The sequence below is a fragment of the Numida meleagris genome, chromosome Z (genome assembly GCF_002078875.1).
Source record: "Numida meleagris isolate 19003 breed g44 Domestic line chromosome Z, NumMel1.0, whole genome shotgun sequence".
Classification (NCBI taxonomy): Eukaryota; Metazoa; Chordata; class Aves; order Galliformes; family Numididae; genus Numida; species Numida meleagris.
The window spans coordinates 23,998,718-24,012,239 of record NC_034438.1 but is presented as its reverse complement, the minus strand read 5'-3'; the positions used below and the strand labels follow the sequence as shown (position 1 = coordinate 24,012,239).

General features: G+C 40.4%; 1 protein-coding gene across 10 annotated transcripts in view; it reads left to right on the top strand.

Moving 5' to 3' along the window:
- Nucleotides 1-13,522, top strand: part of IQGAP2 (IQ motif containing GTPase activating protein 2) — a 119,847-nt gene that overhangs the window by 63,570 nt on the left and 42,755 nt on the right. For 3 of the 10 annotated variants that reach the window (XM_021379575.1, XM_021379581.1, XM_021379577.1), the window contains exons 5-11: nt 345-421; nt 5,747-5,814; nt 6,204-6,317; nt 9,637-9,818; nt 10,441-10,528; nt 11,081-11,244; nt 11,752-11,839. In XM_021379575.1, coding sequence (XP_021235250.1) covers nt 345-421; nt 5,747-5,814; nt 6,204-6,317; nt 9,637-9,818; nt 10,441-10,528; nt 11,081-11,244; nt 11,752-11,839 — 781 coding nt within the window. The remainder of the gene's footprint in view (nt 1-344; nt 422-5,746; nt 5,815-6,203; nt 6,318-9,636; nt 9,819-10,440; nt 10,529-11,080; nt 11,245-11,751; nt 11,840-13,522) is intronic. The other 7 variants (XM_021379583.1, XM_021379584.1, XM_021379580.1 and 4 more) reach the window with 3 other exon arrangements.

Sequence of the window (13,522 nt, the reverse complement as noted above, 5' to 3'; positions counted from 1 at the left end):
GTGTGTGTTAGCTTTGGAGGAGGTGAAACCCTATGCCCTGAGCTTTTGTAGATGAGCCTTTTCTAACTGTCTTGCTGAAATCCTGTGTGCTTATCTTCCTTGCTTTCCATTTTAATATTAAACTTGCAAGCTCTGTTAGACTCTCTCTTATGAAAACTATTGATAAAGCTAAAGCAGCACGAGGAGAGATTTTATTCATAGCTGTATAGAGATAACAGTTGAATTTCTATGATTCCAAGGTAGTGATCTGCAGGGAGTCCATTTTAGCTATTCCTCTGATCGGTTGTTTTTCTTTTCCTCTAACTGCATGTTCTTCGGGTGTTTCGTTTTTCCTTTTTTTTTAGATTTTTTATCCAGAGACTACGGATGTCTACGATAGGAAAAACATACCTAGGATGATATACTGCATTCATGCTTTAAGGTAATGGCTGATGGAAGTAAAAGCTAAAGTGACTAACTTAAGTGTCTAAACCTTGAACAGCATTAGTGTAACGAGCATGTCACAATCTGTCTGAATTTCCAAGTTCATTGACTTAACGCTAGTGATGAAAGGAAAACTCTAGCAAATAATTTCCAAAGTAAAAATGAGGTACTACCAAATGTAGTGCAAATATCCCACTCACTGTGTATAACCTTCACAAAATAGTTTCTGTTTTAGTATCTACTTTGAAATGATATATGCCAACAAATTAAAAAAACCCTAGCAAAATATTAGTGTAACTGTGGGACAGAGGTGCTGACCAGAGTGAAAATGAACTGGCATCCCTCTTGTCACGGTATTATCTAAGGGTCTGCGTCCGTGACAAGGGGAACAGGCCCGAAAGAAAAAAAACGAGAAAAAAGAGGAAGGAAAGGAAAAAAAAATTGCCCCCGGGCGGTCCGGTGGCTAAAGCGGCAGAGAAGCCGCGGAGCCGCAACCTGGGAAGACAAAGGGAAAGAGGGAAAAAGAAAAAAAAAAAACAGCGGCACCAATCTGAGGAGGAACAACCAACTTTACTAAATATATCAAAATGAGGCTAGTAGAATTATATTAGAGAGTTTACAGGCTGAAAATCTTACACAGTAAACTGCAGGAGGACCACGTGCTTTCTCCGCCGGGCAGGAAGGAACAGACCCCGCGTCTCCCAGGCGGCTTCACCACCCCCCTCTAACGCAAAGACCCCTGGGGCGTGCACCTCCTCCCCTCCCCCTCAGAGGGCCACACCAAAAAAGGTAGTTTGCAGTAACCAGGGAATTAACTCTTTAACTGCCCGTACCTTACATGATGTAATGATGTGGAATACCGACAACAAAAAATCACAAAACCATAACACCTCTAGCACCAAAGTAGACCAAATAACTGTGCTACGAAGTCATTCTTATGAAATTTAATGTTTTCCAAGCTTTTTGAAATTCTGAGCAATTCAATTTCAAATGTGAAGTCTGGAGGGCTGTAGCTTCATCACTGAAGTAGAGCTTAAGTCTTTTTTTGTCCTGCTGCAAGGAATTCCTTGTGATGTTTCACACTAAAAGCACTGAACATCTGCCTCATGCCACCCCCACTGTGAGAGGCAGAGGTGTGGGCAGACAGCTTCTCCCTCCCTCGGCTCTCCCAGCTCATTTCCTGCACATGGAGACCTTTTCATTACTTTAACTACACCTCTGCAAGCCTAGTATGTAACTTATATCTGAACCCTCACTTGTGTTCCTAATGACACTCAAAGACACATCAGCTGCCTCACAGGTATAGGTCAGGAACCACTCAGTGCATGCTGTTATTAAATTTTTTTACAGTCTAATCCTTGAAATTATGCGCATGCTCCTGCATTCTCATGTGCACTTTCTGCCAATAAATACAGCAAAACACCAAAGTTCATCCTATTTCTCCCAGGTGCTAGCTGTTCGGACTCAGTAACACTGCTGTATGATTTTTGTTAGCTCTGACAAGTGATGCCACTTGAAATTGCTATGACTGCTGTAATGCTAACTGTCCAAGACTGTGTGAGGCAGCTCTTGCCTCAGCCCTCACAAGTCTGGCTCTTCTGTCAGCAAATGTCTTCTGCAAGCATGAGGTGATTTCCTACAGCAGAAATGAGGGCTCATAAGGCTGACCTCCAAGGTGGGAGGGTGTGCTGCATTCCTCCAGCTGGTGTGGTGGCCAGCTCAGATGTTTTGCAGGAGGTGGGAGGGCGCTGTGAGCTTTTCCAATAGGTGTGCTTGTAGAACAAAGGCTTCATCAACTGTGGAGTTGAACGCTACATGAACAGTAAGGCAGTCCCTTGGCACCATTATAAGATCTCTCTAATTTTTGGAATTGCAATAACTTTTTTGCTTCTTAAATTGAATTCTGCAATGGATTGGCCACTGGTAGGAGTTTCCATTCTCTAGCTTGACCTGTCCCAGGATTTATGCTAGTATCAGTGTCAGCCCATGTTGTCTGAGTATCCTTCCAAGTCTGTCTTGTTTAAATTACTTTTTCTCGCTGCATATCAGCACAAAGCTGTAATTCCTTGCACCTGTGCTATTATCTTAGAAATAGATTTCTGTAATATACATGACATATCACACTGAAGGAGAACAGACCAGCAGTGCTTTGCTTACGATGCTTTGCCATGACAGGAAGTAGTAATCAAAGAAGCAACTGCTGAGTTCTGTTTACTTACAGACCAGTCCCTAGAATGTATGTTGTAACCATCTCTCAATTCAAACTCCACTAACAGTATTGAATTACAAACAGACTGTGCTGAAAACAGCCTGGGAGATGGCAGTACTGAGGACAGGGCACTACTTGGCCAGTAGCATTTGCTCTTGGCTGGTGTCCGGAGGAATCCAGCTCTGTTCCCCTTCCCACTGCCCTGCTGTTGCCTGCGCCCAGCTCCACACCAAGCACCTGCCTCTGTCCCACTCTGCTCCATGGGTCTGTCAGAGCATCCTCTGCAGGGAGCCAGCACGGGGATCACTGACCCTAGAAAAGTTCTTGAGTCTGGCCACGCAGCACCTAGAAGCAGAAATGGCAAGCAAGAATTTTCACTTCCCATCTGTTGCATATGACTGGGATCACTATATAAAGAATCACCACAGGGCTTAAAGCTAAATTCTAATACATCTTTGAGCATATACTCAAATTTCAAAGGCTTGTAACCTAGAAAAGTTAAGCACTTTGTCTAGGAGGTGAGTGGCTGGCCTACTTTCTATTCTTGCTTAGCTTTTACCAAGTTATTATCCCCAACACAGGAAGCTTGAGCTTCCCAGCGAAGCTATAGGAGTTTAACACAGCTAGGATATTTTGTCTTAGTCTCATATTTGAAAATACCAAAACCATCTCCATTTGAGATTTTTTTCCTAAGTTAATTTCCTGAAAAGATCAGTGTGCATAAGTGCTTAAAACTGCCTCTTTAATTAGAGTGAAAAAGATTTTACTCTATGTAATGGAACTAAATGTTAACATTTCATATGAAAGTCTTCAGTTATTCGGGTTTTGCTGATCTTTGAGCAGATGGAGGGCTTGGACACAGGAAATGACTCTAAGCAAAACTTTAAATATTTTTGAGATATGTTCTGTTTCAAGCCTGAAATGAAGACCATTGCCCTTAGAGCATGCGGAACAACTTGCACTGTCAGAAACAGCCCTGATCTGTCCAGGAAGGAGCGACTTAGCAAGCAATTTCTAGATTCCTGCTAGGTACTGTTACCCTCATACTTCTTTTCACGTTGATACTTCAGTACTTAAGAAAGCTTTTCTTAAGAAAGCTGATTTGGATTTGGTCCTGTACTAAACGAGTTTAAGACTGCCTCAGTTAAATATACATGCTAATGATGATTCTTGTTCCTAAGTGGTGATTGACTCTTCTGTCTCCCCTACTCCCTAAAATACACAGTTTTCAAATAATCATTACAAGAAAATCGCTGCTACATTCTGGGCAAACTAGCTCTGAGGCTGGACAGTTTCAAATATATGTTTTCCTAGGAAGAGGTAGAATAACAAGCATATGCTTATAAAGGCATAAGTTATTTTCAGATTTGTTTGTTACAGCATGCTAAATGTGAGCTAAGCTTAAACAAGATTGAGGAGTCTCTGGTTAATCAGAACTACAGCTCTGCACAGTTTTGATGGAAGAGAAGCTGGGAAGTGCTCTTTCCACCATTTTTCCCCCTCCTCCCAATGCCTTGTACGCAGCCTTTTCAACCCCGTGCCCCCCACTTTGATTTTATATGGGTTCCCTGTGGATCACACTATATCTACAAAAGCATTATGCTAGCTGTTTCAAGTGAACTTTTGCCTTAATGTACAGCAGAATTTTCCTTGTCGTCCCCGCAGTACTCCCTGAAAGCAAATTTTCAGCACCACCTGGTGGTTAATAATCTTATCCAAGCAAAGCAGCGTAGGAAGTAACACACATGGCCCAGCATCCTTCTGGGAAGTGCTGAACAGCCAAAACATGAGTTTCTCCTGTTTGTACCACTCATTTTTTTTTCTGAATCTCCCTAATGTGATTACCTCCAAAATGCCGGCACAGCCCCGTGCTGATTTCCGTGATTGCTGGTGTATCTTCATCACCTCCAGCACTTCAACCAAGGTTCCAGCCCTGCCTATGTAAAGAGATTGGCAGCTTAGGGTAAAGAAAGGACCTGGTTCATTACTGTAGTCATGTACCTTTCTTTAATCCTGCAGTAAGTATCTTGTATTTAAGACTATTCTGAAAGGTGAGAATGGCAGTGACAATGATTTGAAGAACTGCAGCACTCAGAAGTGTGTCTGTGTGAGATGTGCTGGTGTATCTATCCAGATTATGGCAGCACAGAGGAGCAGTAGCATGGAAGATGACATGCTGATCCTTTGTGCTCTGAAACAATTGTGGGAGCTACAAATTACTAGATTTGAAATCTTATCCTGCAATTTCCTACTAGACAAAACATAAGTTCAAAATGGAAACAAAAGGGAAATATCTCCTTCAGCAAACAGATGCCAAACCACAGTGCACACCTGCAATGTATGAAGATGTGGATGAAGTAATTTGAATAAGCGATCCAAAATAATCCTGTCAGTGGAACGCATTATTCCAGTCTTCTTTAAAATCTACCTGTTGATAGTTGGTCCCTGTTCACAAAGCTTAATTTTGTTCACTGAGTTTCACTGATAAAAGAAATCCTAGTCTTTGTTAGCTAAATTTCCACCCAGTCTTTGAAAGATACTGGGGAAAATATGTAATTTACCCAGCTGTTTTTCAGATAGCACCACAGCTCTAAGTATTAAAAGTACAGTTGTTTTTTCATACTATATTGAATCAAAAATACTAGTTTCTGGAAAGCATTTTCACACTGAGGTTACTTCATTCTACCAAAGCAAACTGGTTAATGACACAAATATACTTGAGAGGGGCTAAGTGCATATTCCCCTACACTTACTAAGAAGGCTGTAAGTGAACTGTGTGCCTTCAGCCACTAATTATAAGAATGTGAGTTAGAACAACTATTGATATTGACTCTTAAACTTCTTTACAAACCCTTAGTGGAAAGCAATTACTTGTTTACGCTTCCTCTGTGATCTGAGATAAAGCGGCAGTATGTCTTACAGATGCTTCTTTGAAACTTCAAGTAAAAATCTGTTATACATAAAATATAGCAAAAACACAAATTTGTTCTATATTCCTCCATGATAGATAAATGTTAAAGGACAACCTTCACAGTGGCAGTTATTCTAGGAAAAACACTCTTGAATAGAAAGTGAACCATCAATGTCTTCTAATGCTTATTTGTTTCTTTGTAGTTTATACCTGTTCAAACTAGGATTAGCACCACAAATTCAGGACCTACTGGGGAAAGTAGACTTCACAGGTAATAAACTGCTTATCTAATCATGTACTAGGTAACTCCTTCATGCGGTAAATCTGCTAACATTGTACATATTTTCGATGATGGTCTTTCTCCTCCCTTAGGGTTGTACAGAGCAGCTCCTAATTAAAAACATGGGAGGTTGCTATTCTTAATAAATGTCTATTTCTGAAGGACAGAAGGGAGTGAATTTGTATAGAATACTTGTTGTATCTTAGATTTCTTCAAAACAAAGTGACAAATCTGCTAAGAATCCCTGATCACATTTGCTTTCAATATATTATTCTAATTATATAAATTATAATAATTATATGTATTTTTAGGTATGGTGATTAACAATGGAGTTGTTCAGACTTGGTTCTTATGATTTCTTTTCTTTTGTACCTGAACAGAGGAAGAAATTAGCAACATGCGAAAGGAGCTGGAGAAGTATGGCATACAGATGCCATCTTTTAGTAAAATTGGTGGGATTCTGGCCAGTGAATTATCAGTGGATGAAGCTGCATGTAAGTATGACTCTTCTTTTGGTTCTGTGTTCTACTGAATAAACTGAAAGATCACCAATAAAATATTGTTTTAATTCATCTACCTTGCCGTCTTTTGATAACTAATTAGAAAAACAATCAAGTTTTCATTGATCATCACATTGCATAATTGTTATAAGATCTTTTGCTATTTGTCTGTCTGCATTTCTGAGCAGAAAATATTTTTATGCATGTCCATTGAACTATAGGAATTGCTATCAGAGACAAAGATTTATTTCCATCTTTTGCATGTGTTTATTGTTTTGGTAGCTAGTGCTTCTCTAGAATGAAGAAGTGAGCTCTGTGGCTGACTCCACCCCAGAAAGGGTACAACAGGATACTCAAGACAGCATTTTTAGTGAAATCAAAAAGTATCAATACAGAAAATGAGTGCACTGAGTGGGGGAAAAACAGAGCAAGACCAGAACACCCTGCATTATAATTAAGTACCGGTGCAACTTTGCTAAACTTTATAAACCAAAATTATTGAAACAAATTTATTTCTAATTTAGTGTGCTGAAGTTTCCAGATCTGAACTTAAAGTGTATTTCCTTGTGTTGATTCACCTTGCCATGTATTTTGCAGCTTGCTGCAAGCTGAGTGCTGTGTACACTTGTACAAAGCCAAATCTTAAAGTAGTCTCTTTAGAAGTACGGTTTATTTTTCCGCTTTTTTTAGCAAACTTTCAGAGATTTAGTGATGACAAAACACTTTTTTTCCAGAGAGCTTCCTTCCTTCTCTGGTGATGGACTGCAACTTCCTTCTCAGAAAGCTTTTTATAGTATGTGTCTATTGTTTCCTTTAACTTTGGAAGAGTTTCCAGCTCTTCATAGAAAATTGGGGTTTCCTGGTGCTTGTTCTGTCTCTTTAGGCAAGGAATGTGCTGTCAGTAATGTGCCCTGCCCCAGAACAGGAAATATCTGCTATGGGAACCCTCACACATTAGGGAGGATTGATGTGGAGATCCTACTGGAGGAGGGCTGTCACCCTGTTTCTGAAGTGGAGTGAGCAAAAGGAGAAATAGGAAGTGAAACAACTGCTGATGACTTTTGCTGTGCTGTTAGCAGTACTACAAATCAGTGTGCAAAGAGTATACCTAAGTGCTCTCAAAACTAACTTATTTTTGCAAATAACACTATTTTGTACCTCCAGACTGCTCTTGCAAGTCTAGTCATGTTTCTCATTGTTTCTCGTGGTTGGTAGATTCACAACATCCACCAGCACAAGTTCACAGCTTTCCTAATTTTGACGCTATTTGTTGCTCACTTGTTGCTAGCCTCACTTATGTCATTGGGACCTCTTATACAACACTGTGAGAGATTACATCCTTTCTATGTATTTTTACATGCAGATGCTGGGCTTATGCATCTTCACTTTGCCCCTTCAGGCAGATCTTGGTTTTTATTGAGTTGAATGTCAAAGAAACCAGTGTGGCTATCTGCGTCTCCTCCACGCCAGCTGCTTATCATTCTCATCTAATGCTATAACATAACAAAACTCAATTCATGGTGTTTTTTTTTGTCAGCAAAATAGGAACCCCACCTGGGAGAAGAAAACTTGGAACAGACAGCAGTCTGCTACCTTTCAGCAAATAGAGTACGCATGTTGCTGCTGCCTAGGGGAGGGATAAGGAGTGGAATGTTTGAAGGGAAATATGCAAATTGTCTTACACGTATTAAACCATCACTGAATCATAGAATGGCCTGGGTTGAAAAAGACATTAAAGATCATCTAGTTTCAACCCCCCTGCCATGGGCAGGGTTGCCACCACTAGACCAGGCTGCCCAGAGCCTGGCCTTGAAAGCCTCCAGGGATGGGGCATCCACAACCTCTTTGGGCAAACCTGTTCCAGTGCATCACTGTCTCTGAGTGAAAAACTTCCTCCTAATATCTAACCTAAATCTCCCCTGTCTTAGTTTAAAACCATTCCCCCTTGTCCTATCGCTATCCACCCTTATAAACAATCATTCCCCCTCCTGTTTTTATATGCTCCTTTCAAGTACTGGAAGGCCACAATGAGGTCTCCCTGAGCCTTCTCTTCTCCAAGCTAAACAAGCCCAGTTCCCTCACACTTTCTGCATAGGAGAGGTGCTCCAGCCCTCTGATCATCTTGGTCACCCTCCTCTGGACCTATTCCAAGAGCTCTGTGTCTTTCTTGTGCTGAGGACCCCAGGCCTGGACGCAGTACTCCAGACGGGAGCTCACAAGAGCTGAGTAGAGGGGAACAATCCCCTCCCTCTCCCTGCTGGCCACCCCTCTTTTAATGCAGCCCAGGACATAGTTGGCCTTCCTGTTGGTCCAGCTTCTCATCCACCAGGACCCCCAAGTCCTTCTTTGCAGGTCTGCTCTCAAGGAGATCTTCCCCTAGTTTGTATAAATACCTGGGATTGCCCCAACCCAAGTGCAGCACCTTGCAACTGGCCTTGTTGAACCTCATTAGGTTCTCGTGGGCCCACTTCTCCAGACTGTCCAGGGCCCTCTGGATGGCTTCCCTTCCTTCCAATATATCAACTGCACCGCTCAGCTTGGTGTCATGCGCAAACTTGCTGAGGGCGCACTCGATGCTATCGTCTATGTTAGTGATAAAGATGTTGAAGAGCATTGGTCCCAAGACCGACCCCTGAGGGACACCACACATGACTGGCCTCCACCCTGACACAGAACCACTGATCACAACCCTTTGGCTATGACCAGCCAACCAGTTCTTAATCCATCAAACAGTCCATCCTTCAAATCCATCTCTCCAATTTAGAGAGAAGGATGTGGTGAGGGACTATGTCAAAGGCTTTGCAGAAATCCAGGTAGATGACAGCCATCGCCCTTCCCCTGTCCACTGATGCTATCGCTCCATAGAACATAGTATAAATACTAAATGAATATGAGGAGTGTGTGATGTAGAAGGTTTCCAACCTGGTATTCTGAAAGTGTCCGTGGTGATGTGAGTGTCAGTCTTGGGACTGAGCTGAAGGAACAGCTCTTGCCTGCAGCAGCTGACTGAGTGGGCTAGAGTTGGACAAAGTTGGACAAGCTGCAGTTAATCTCATGGTCATACATGCACACTGTTGTTCTTGGATACTTTTGCTGCTACTTCTATACTTAATGGAGTTATTTCATTGTCTTGCTACAAAAGCTATGTGAATTCCTGTTAATTAGTGATTTCCTGCAGTTAATGAAGGGATTTGTATTTCTGCTGTCAACAGCATGTTATCTGCTTTTCCTTTTAAAAAGAAGACTGATGTCAAGGAATGACTTGAATGTTTTAATTGTTTCCTAAAATCTTGGTTTATACTTCTAATTCTAGTGCATGCTGCAGTGATAGCAATTAACGAAGCTATTGAGAAGGGAATAGCTGAGCAAACCATTACAACTCTGAGGAACCCAAATGCAATGTTGCAAAATGTGGATGAGGAACTTGCACAGGACTATCAGAATGAGCTCTTTGAAGCTAAACGGAGAAAACAATCAAGTGCAAGACTTAAGGTAGTGGTATTTTATTAGTCTTCACAGTATATATATTCCTCCTTGTTGCTTTTCATGCTGTAGTATTATCTTTCGAAAAGTAAGCAAAATTAATTTTAAAAATTAATTGTAAAAATTAAAGAAATGGACTAGGATAAGTAATGGTGATCTAACAAGTGAGCAGGCAATTTTAAAAGAAAATGGTTAGTATGAATTTTGACATACCTCAGCTTTGACCAAAGGATAAAATACTGGAAATCTAAAAATTAAAAAAAATCATCCTTTTCCTCTATCACTTAAGGAAATAACAGATCTTCTGTTTAAAAAACAGAAGCAATGCCTTTTTTGGACATAAAATATAATCTCTTCCACAGATCTTTAATGTGAATATATTTGCTTTGTTTTCAGTTGAGAGCTAAAGTTCTTGACTGCTGCAAAATGCTGCGCTATATTTATATGGGTACTTTCCAGAAAATGCCTTAAATATTGCGCAGCCACATATCACAGCATGCAGATACATGTGGTCACCAAATTCCTTCACAAGTGCATTCAGCAAATATTTCAGCTGATGTAGTTTTAATGACTCCTGCTAATGGCTGTTCTCCCGCAAAATTTTTGTTGATGACAAACAGTTTTGTTTTCTTAGAATGGCACCATCTCTGAAGAGGAGAGAGATGTCTACGAAGAGCTGCTGACACAAGCTGAGATTCAAGGCAATATCAATAAGATCAACAGTAAGCCATTCAGGATCCTTACAGAAGTGTGCATGGTCTTCCAGATACCAGCTGAACATGACTTGAACCCACAGGAACAAACAATATTTCTGTGGAAGCCTATAAAACATACAAAATATATTGTTTGTCTATAATAGGTTTTTCTTGCTGCTTCTTCTCTACTAATCTTTTGGGGGCTAATATCTGTTTGTTTGTCAGTATTGCTACAAGGATTCCTCAGTCCATAATCTAATCATTTTTGCCTGCTTTGTTTCTTCACATTTGAATTCCTTCTGTGTGCAGATTACTGTAAATTTTGACCCCCTCTTCTATATAGACCTGAAATGTGTTCATAACCCATTAGTTAGCTGTGGTTAAATTGCTCCCATGTGGGCTCAAGCAGAGCCAGAAACTTTTTTTTTTAATTCATCTTCAAATACATAATCCCCTGCTGGAAACTGACACTCTAGCGGTCTTTTACTAAAATTGAGATGCTGACAGCCATGGATCTTTTTTTTTTTTTTTTTTCCAAAAAGTATATTTGCTGTTTTATAAGCATTGTTTTCATTTCAGTTCACATAGCTTTAGTCCAAGTGAATGAGGCTATTGACCGGCAAGATGAAGTGGCACTGATGGCAGGTTTGAACCGTCCTGCTCTGAGCCTACTTGAAGTTCTGCCACAAAATTCCTCTTGGTACCTATTGCAATTGTCTGATTCTAAAGAACAGAAAATGCAGGTAATTAAGTAGAATGGCTACTATGCATCAGTTTTATTTTTTGATTTTTTTTAAGCTGGCATAAACAAGAGAGAAATTGCCCTGCTCTGCTTTTAGCATCACATAAGAAAGTTTCATCGAGGTTTTAGAATAACTACTGTACTAATCAATACCAAAGTAGCTGCATTTGCTCTGAGGAGCACGATGCACTTTTAAGTAATTACAAAGAAATCAGAATAAAATTTGAGATATGCCATGAAAGCCCCAATAATGCTTGTTTTAAAGATGAATTATAACTTGAATACAACACAAGATAAAATTGAACCACTAACAACAAGTAAGAGTGCTGGTGGAATTGAATTTCAGGGAGAAAATCACACGGAAAAACTAATATTATGTGTACTGTGATATTTGTATTGCCTGTTCATCAAATATATGTCCAAATCTTAGTCTCCCATTGAGGGTTTTTATCCCTTATCTCCCAACACGCTTACAAGCATAATCAAATCTTTTTTTTTCTGATGATAGATAGCAGGGGTTCCAAATATGCTCGACAAAAGTGAAATACAGAAAGAAGTTAGTGTTGCCAATGCGGAAGCTGAGGCTCACAAGCTTAGTGAGTAACTGTTTTAATACTCATCTTTTAGCATCACCACTTAATTATTTTAAGACGATTAATTCAATCCACAATTCTTTGCATGTAGACTCAGTTTCTTAATCTGAAACCATGTGCGTTTTATTTTGTAACTGTTCTGAGTCACAATTGCCAAGTCACCAATCTGTGCCACGTCAGATATATTCCTTTTACCTGAGGTAGCTAACACCTTTCTTTGAATAACTTAAGCTACTGGTAAAACACATTGGCTGAATACAAACCTGAATACAGTGCATGGCTTGATGGCTTGAACAGCGTTAATCCTCACTTGGGTGTGATGATCATCGCTGTAGTATTAAAATAGAACAATCAAATAGAATAATGTTTTGCAATCACACTGAAGAAAATTATTCTCATTTTTAGATGTGCATATATGAATCTGATCTCTTCTTAGACTGAAAATGTCACAATACAAAGGCTGTAAGATATATTATAGCTTTTAAAAATATAGTTAAGGGGGATCTAAATTTGCAGTGCACGTATTGCTTCGTTTAACTGGAAACTTCTCTGCTAGGAGATTCAGCTTTGTTAAACTGCTGTCATTTCGTGCTACATCTGAGCATGGCTTAGTGGCTGTTTTCTGTATTTCCAATGCTTTGAATCCAGGCTGATCGCTTTTGTAATGTGACTTAAAGGTGGTACAGCGAGGTCAACCTATGCCAGAAGTGTGGCTTGACTCATTAGCTTGAATGTTAGCCTGCCTTAGGTTGGATAGGCATGGTGAGCAGTGCCCCCCTCTTTAAAGGGGTGCTCCTTTGTGAGGGAAGTTAGAAGGAAAATTGTGAGCTGTGAAGAGCAGTTAGTGACATGGAGAGCAACTCATTTCTCGTGTTTAGTTTTAAAAGGGGGTGTGGGGAAATAGCATTTTATTACTGGAATGTGAACCTTTTAGTGTGTGCTTTGCAATCTGCATGCTTAGTTCCTGAATTAGAAATCAGCAGCTTAGTTACTGACTACAGAGCTAGTCTTAGTTCAGTTGTGGACTTGGAGTCTTTTCGTCTTTCTTCTTTTCTCTAAAGAAGCATGTGTGCATGCAGTAGCTTTGAGAGCCTTTGCTGTCTCTAACCACGACTGCAGCCAAAAGGGAGCCTTTGAGAATAACAAGGGCCCATCCAACCATGCTTCAGAGCAATTGAAATGAGAGGCAAAGAGCTTGTCTAGGTGAGCCTGCTTACTTAAAAAGGTTTTCAAAGTCTTAATCCTTTATGAGAGCTCAGTGTTGCTGCTTACATGAGATGTGAATGGTATCTGCTGCACAAGCAGTCTTGTACAGACTTGAGCAGTCAGCAATGACTAAAAACAGTCCCTGGATAAGAGGGTAAAAAAATAGATAAGGTGGAGGAAATGGGGATTATTTTGCTGATGGAAATGACATTTACATAATTGTCATTCTTTGCCATATGCTCTCTAACCTTTCAGGTCATTTCCCTTTGCGCAAGGCCAAAATGGTACCTTGTGCAATACCTTCCTGGGTGTGTTCTTGCTTGAGTTTCCGCAGAATTGGCTCTTACTGGAGTGCAATTACAGCCACTGACTAAGCTGGGGGTGTTGCCAGGTTGCTGTGGCTGCCCAGGTCGGAAGTGCTTTTCTGCTGGTGTTCAAACGGCCTGAAATGCGTTCAGCAAAGTAGACGCTGTTCAGAGA